General features: G+C 58.3%; 1 protein-coding gene across 1 annotated transcript in view; it reads right to left on the bottom strand.

The window, feature by feature from the left end:
• The window catches only part of NCOR2 (nuclear receptor corepressor 2), a 165,081-nt gene that overhangs the window by 43,496 nt on the left and 115,206 nt on the right, over positions 1–6,379 (bottom strand). The window contains exon 22 of the mRNA XM_025045498.1: positions 2,679–2,826. Within this exon, the coding sequence (XP_024901266.1) occupies positions 2,679–2,826 (148 nt within the window). The remainder of the gene's footprint in view (positions 1–2,678; positions 2,827–6,379) is intronic.

The raw sequence follows: 6,379 nt of genomic DNA, 5'->3' as shown, positions 1-6,379 counted from the left end.
TCGTCTCCAGCCTGAGTACAAGGCACTTGCTGCCCGTCCCCCAGAGGGGTCTTTGGGGCTGGCTGGGTTTTCCAAAAGGTTCCACTGGAGCGACTCCAGGCCCTAACCCAGAACCTACCAGGATTACCCAGTAAATGCTGGCTGGCTGGCCAGCAGACTCTGAGTCTACCAGCCACGTGACGCCCTACTGCGCGACTCTCCTCTCCCGGGGCCTGTCTCCTCACCCACGAGAAGGGGGCGCTTGTCCGTCCACTGTGCAGCGCTTGCTAAGCCACCACCCTCACTCCACTTGGAACCACCGGGTGGTCCCAGAGGCCTCAGCTCTGGCCAGACCAGCCCTCCCTCCCCTGCACCCCCAGCGGAGAATGCCCCCTCCCACCCCTGATGGCGAGTGCGAGCCCTCCCCGTGAGCTTGGTCACACTGCACTCTCACTGGGCAGGTCCGTTCTCATTTTAACGCTGAGCCAAGGTCTGCTTTCCTTAACGTTCCCACCGAGCCTGCATCCGGCCCGTAATCAGAGCTGGGGGACACTGAAAGAGGGGACTGGGTTCCTGCTCTCTAGGTCTTCCCTTTCCTGAACACACGCCCGGGAACCAATTCGAAGGTCAGAGGGATGTGCAGCACCCCCGTCGGACACTGGCCAGGCCTCTGGCCGGCTTGGGCTAGGGAGAACCAGAGCTGGCGAGGAGGCCGGACTCAGAACCCAGCCCCGCCCCCAACCCGAGACAACAATAACCAGATGGCTCGATTCTCCCATTTCCAAGCAGGAATAGGACTCGGGCTGCTGACTACACCTCAGGCCGGTAGAACCTGAATTCACTTGCAGGCCTGGCTCACAGAGCCAGGGGGTGACACACACCTTCCTTCCCCACGCTGGCAGAAGCTCAGAAGTTTCCTTCCACACAGACACAGGCAGACAGGAGAAGGGCGGGAAACCCCGGGAGGTGGCAGGGGGAGGGCAGGCAAGGAGGGGAGGGGGTCCATCCACAGAGAACCTAAGGGCCCAGCGGGGGCAGCTCTGGCAGGGAGACAGCAGACGATCAGCTAAGCAGGGGCTGGGGTCTTTGGGGGTGCCAGGACCCGGGGGTTGGGCGGTATAGCCCCAGGGAAAAGGCAAAGAGGTGAGAGCCAAAAGCAGACTAACTATGACCAGGAGCATGGGGCCCGTGTCGGGCAGCCTGGGGTAACTCCTGAACCTACAAACACTTGTCACGCAGTGGAGCCGAGTGTCACACATTTGGGGGCTGGGCTCTCAAACACGGTGCCAATCTCATGCAGTCAAAATCCTCTCTCTGAGGCGTGGGCAGAACCACCAGTGCAATTCAGATGACTAATTCTCACTCTTTTCTGAGCAGCACTCACCTGGTGAGAGAATTCAGCTAAGACAGGTGCAGTGATGTCACTGGGGCACCTGGGGGTGCTGAGCCAGGACACTTAACTGCCTAAGCCTCAGCTTCTCCTCACAGGAAGTGGGGTTTGTGTGCCCTATCAACCAAATTGGAACGCTTGGGGAAAAAAGATACTATAATAATGCAACTTTTGAAATATTTATCAACCAACAGATATGGTTCTACTTATAGTGGTCAACTTGTAAAACGATTCAGGTCAAAAAATTATTTTCAAAAATAAACTTCTTTGTAAAATGTTACTGAACTCAGAGAGGGCCAGGGTTGCATAGACAAGTGCTCAGCAGGCACAGAGAAGCCAATTATGTTTTTGTTGTTGCGACCACCATTACCATCATCACCACCATCATCACCGTCATCATCATCATCCTCACCACCATCATCACCATCATCACCGTCATCACCATGATCACCACCATCATCACCGTCATCATCATCATCATCACCATCATCACCACCATCATCACCGTCATCATCATCATCCTCACCACCATCATCACCATCATCACCATCATCATCATCATCACCACCATCATCACCGTCATCATCATCATCCTCACCACCATCATCACCATCACCATCAACACCATCAACACCATCATCACCACCATCGCCTTCATCATCATCACCACCATCATCACCGTCATCATCATCATCCTCACCACCATCATCACCATCACCATCAACACCATCAACACCATCATCACCACCATCGCCTTCATCATCATCACCACCATCATCACCGTCATCATCATCATCCTCACCACCATCATCACCATCACCATCAACACCATCAACACCATCATCACCACCATCGCCTTCATCATCATCACCACCATCATCACCGTCATCATCTTCATCCTCATCACCATCATCATCACCACTATCATCACTACCACCATCATCACCACTGTCACCATCATCATCCTCATCACCCCTCATCACCATCATCACCATCATCACCATCATCATCACCGTCATCACCATCATCCTCATCACCATCATCACCATCACCTTCACCATCATCATCACCGTCATCATCATCATCCTCATCACCATCATCACCATCACCTTCACCATCATCATCACCGTCATCATCATCATCCTCATCACCATCATCACCATCACCTTCACCATCATCATCACCGTCATCATCATCATCCTCATCACCATCATCACCATCATCACCTTCTGTCATCACCATCATTATCACCGTCCCCACCATCACCATGACTGTCACCATGACCACCAACCACACGGCCCACCCTCACCTTCTGCCTCCTCCGCCATCTCTTCCTCGTTCCCACTCGCGCCCGACGCTTCCATCTCCTCATCCTCCACCACCGGTGGGAAGGCGGCCTCCTCGCTGGCGGCGGCCGGGGCTTGCTTCTTCTTCCTCCGTGCATTCCTCTCCTTCTCCTAGGGCACAGGGACAGCAGCAGGTCAGGGCTTGGGCCTGGGCTGTCAGCCTGGAAACTCCCCGTGTCCCAGACCTCGCCACAGCTGCAAGAGACAGTGATCCCAGCCACATGGTCATGACGCGTCCTTCCCCCTCGCGCCCCACTGCAGTGGCCAAACGTGCCAGTGGATATTTTTACCCAGGGCTCTATTCTTCCTTCATGGCCCAGATACCCGGGGTGCAGCCTGGCCTACTGGCTGCCCCCACACCCTTCCAGAACAGGTGAAAAAGGCCTGCCTCTGCCTGAAGACACCCGTGATGGCTCCGGGCCCTCTGACTGCCCTAGCCAGAGTGGTGACCACACCCCCACGGGACACCCTGCCAGGGCCCAACAGTACGTGTGGAGCAGATGAATGAATGAAGCTTTTCTTTGTGTGTCTCATCTGCTCTCCACTGAGCCCCAGGGGACAGGCTAGCTTGAGAAGCTCGTCACTTCACTCCTCCAGTCTTCACAGGGGACCTACTGTGCGCCAGGCACTGTGCCAGGGCTGGGGACACATAACGTTTGGGGAAGATGAGGTCCCCGCCTCCGGTGGCCTTCTAGTTGGGAGTGCTAGCAAACGATACATCTCTAAAAGATGCAGCGGACAGGATGCAGAGGGGGTCAGACGGGGTTGGGCCAGAGAGGGTGGGCGCAGGGGCCTCGCTGCACAAATGTGGGGGACAAGGGGGCTTCTCCAAGTTGCCGCTGAGAGGGAGCCAGCCGGCTCTGGCCGAGAGTGGTCCAGGGGGAGGGAACCGCAAGCGCCGAGGCCCAGAGGTGGGCATGAGCTGGGCGTGTTCAAGAACAGAAAGGGGGCCCTCAGCGTGAAGCCTTTCAGGTCCCTCCTCACCGCACCCCAGTCCTCGGAAGGCCGGCTCCTCCGCAGGGAGCCGGAGCCCCGCCCCCTTGCCTGGGTGCAAACGTCACTCCTCGCTGACAGCCCCCATCTTTGCACCTCACCGGGAGCTCTAGGAAGGCAGAAGAGACACAGTGGGTGTCTGCGTACTGCACCACGCTGAGACGGGCAGAGGCTCAGAAGGCGTTTGTTGATTGACTGAGTGACTGCAAACGGGCAGCATTTGAGGCTGGAACACACACAGCAGAGAGCTGGGGTATATGTGGAGGCAGAGTGTGCGGAGGGTCTAGAGGTGACCAGAGACTCCTAAGGCGAGTAGAATGTCCCCCCCCCCGCCCCCCAGTGCAGCCGGTGTGACAGGCAGGGTTGCAGCCGGAGCCCTTCTGGGTCTCCGAATAAGCAGGCGGAAGCTGCGATGCTCCCAGGTGTGCCGACAACTCTGAACGAAGCCCCTAATCCTGGGGTGGAGCGTGTCCCCCAGATTTCGTGTCCACCCAAACCCAGAATGTGACCTTATTTGGAAACAAGCTCTGAGCGGGCGTGATTAGTGAAGATGAGGTCACACTGTGGTAGGGAGGGCCTTACGTCCAATGGGACCAGCGTGCTTATGAGAGGGGCGTCTGGACACTGAGGCACGCAGAGCAGTGACACACGTGCAAGCCAAGGAACGCGAGGACTACCGGCCACCACCAGGAGCTGCAGGAGACAAGGCGGGACCCGCCCCGGGAGCCTTCGGAGGGAGCGTGGCCCCACTGACACCCCGATTTCAGACTCCTGGCTCCAGGACTGGGAGAGAATGCGTTTCTGTGGTTTTAAGCCACCCGGTTGGTGGTGCTTCGTTATAGGGCACAAGACTGATGCACCTTCCCTCCACCAAGTCCCCGGGCCCCAGGAGAAAGCCACCCGACGTCACAAGGAGGTACTGCCCGCTCGTGGGGCAAATGCCCCGTCACCTCCAGGGGCCGAGGCCCTGCCCACTCTGAACCCTCACCAGGGACTGGCTGGAAACAGGCGTCAGGGGTCCCCGAGGCCCAGCCCAGCCTGGGGGTGGGGGTCCCTTCCCGTCCTGCCTCCTCCCAGAGCAAACGGGGTGGGGGTGGGGGGTCCTCGGGGCGTCACCACTGGGAGCATCGGGAGGAAAAGGAAAATGTCCGTTTGCCCGTTAGTCACGGTTTCCGTCACCAGCACTTGGCCAGAGGGCCACAGCCCCGCCCTGCCCAGTGTCCACCAGCCGTTATGGGAACGCCCAGCCTGCTCTGCCCCTTCCTGCTCCAGGGGCTGCCCCAGCCCTGCCCCAAACCCCAAGCTTCCCCTACGGGCCCGTGGCCGAAGCCCATGGAGGCGCGAGAAAGTTGTGTGGCGGTGGCTTCTGTGGGCGCGGCTGAGGGTTCCCCCTTCTTCCCCAATCTATTTTTAGCGGGCGGGGACTCGCTCCAGTGCTAGGGGTTGGATAAGGCGAGTGACTGGCTGGCTGGTGGGGGGCGGGGAGGGGGGCGGCTTGCAGGGAACAAGGGCTCCTGTGGGCCGAGTCACAAGGTCTCTCTAGCAGGGTCTCCCCAGGCCATCAGGCCAAGCGGGATGGGTCCGATGTCAGCACCTGAATCCCCCCAACTATACCTGGATCTGAGAGGCCAGGATGTGCTGAATGTCTCAGGAATTATACCAAATCATTCCACATGAGCCCTGCACCTCAGAATTGGGGCAGCGTGTGGACAGATCAGGAGATGTTGGATACTGGTTGTAATAATTACAGCTGATGTTTATTAATTAAGCTCCTACTATGTGCCAAGTGTTTTCCACACATTCATTCGCTGAATATGCATAGCTGCCCTGCAAATCAGAACATGCTGCTCCCTGCTTCAAACCCTCCAGAGGACCCCCAAAACCCCTGAAACAAAACCGCAAGCCCTACTCCTCCACACAGGCCTAGATCCCCACCACCTCTCCAACGTGCTCATTCAACCCTGACCTTAGTCTCTCGGCTACAAACACGCGGCCCCGCTGTGCACCCGTGCGTACCACGTCCCAGCCCCAGGGCCTCTGCACAGGCGTCCCTCGGCCTGGACGTCCCTTTGCCAGATGCCAGCGTGACTCACGTCCTCGGCTCTTCTGAGAGCTCTTCCCTGATGACCCTGCCGACACCAGTTCAACCTTGCCACCCACCAACCCCTCGTCTCATCTTCAGAGCACGATCTGAAATTATCTGTGTGTCAACGCGTCTCCGCTGGAACTCGCCCGAGGGCCAGCACCTCTGCATGCTCTCGGCGGCACCCCCGGCACGGAGCAGGTGCTCTGTCGCTACGTCTTCGGGTGGAGGGACCTGACAGGCACAGACGGGGGCTCAGAGAGGCCGTGACGCGTGCCCTGAACCCCCCGCCAGGCCCAGCAGTCGAGGAGCCCGGGTTTGAAGGCAGGTAGGTTCCTCTCCCTCTGCGGGTCTGTGCAGACGGACGCAGATGGGGGACTCGGCAGAGGAAAACATGGCAAGGCTGGGCCTGGGCTGAGACAAACAGATGAAGAAATACGGAAGCGGGGCCCCAGGGCCTGGATTCGCAGATGGGAGAGCAGGGTAACCTTCGGCCAGAAGCAGGGGGAGGGAAAGCCTCAGAGAAGACACCGCTGCCAAATGTTACGTAACTCTGGGACAGCTCTGCCTGCCTGCCATCCTGCTTCC

Source organism: Pteropus alecto, unplaced genomic scaffold (assembly GCF_000325575.1).
Source record: "Pteropus alecto unplaced genomic scaffold, ASM32557v1 scaffold213, whole genome shotgun sequence".
Lineage (NCBI taxonomy): Eukaryota > Metazoa > Chordata > Mammalia > Chiroptera > Pteropodidae > Pteropus > Pteropus alecto.
The sequence above is the reverse complement of the archived record's forward strand: the minus strand, read 5'-3'. Positions and strand labels throughout refer to the sequence as shown.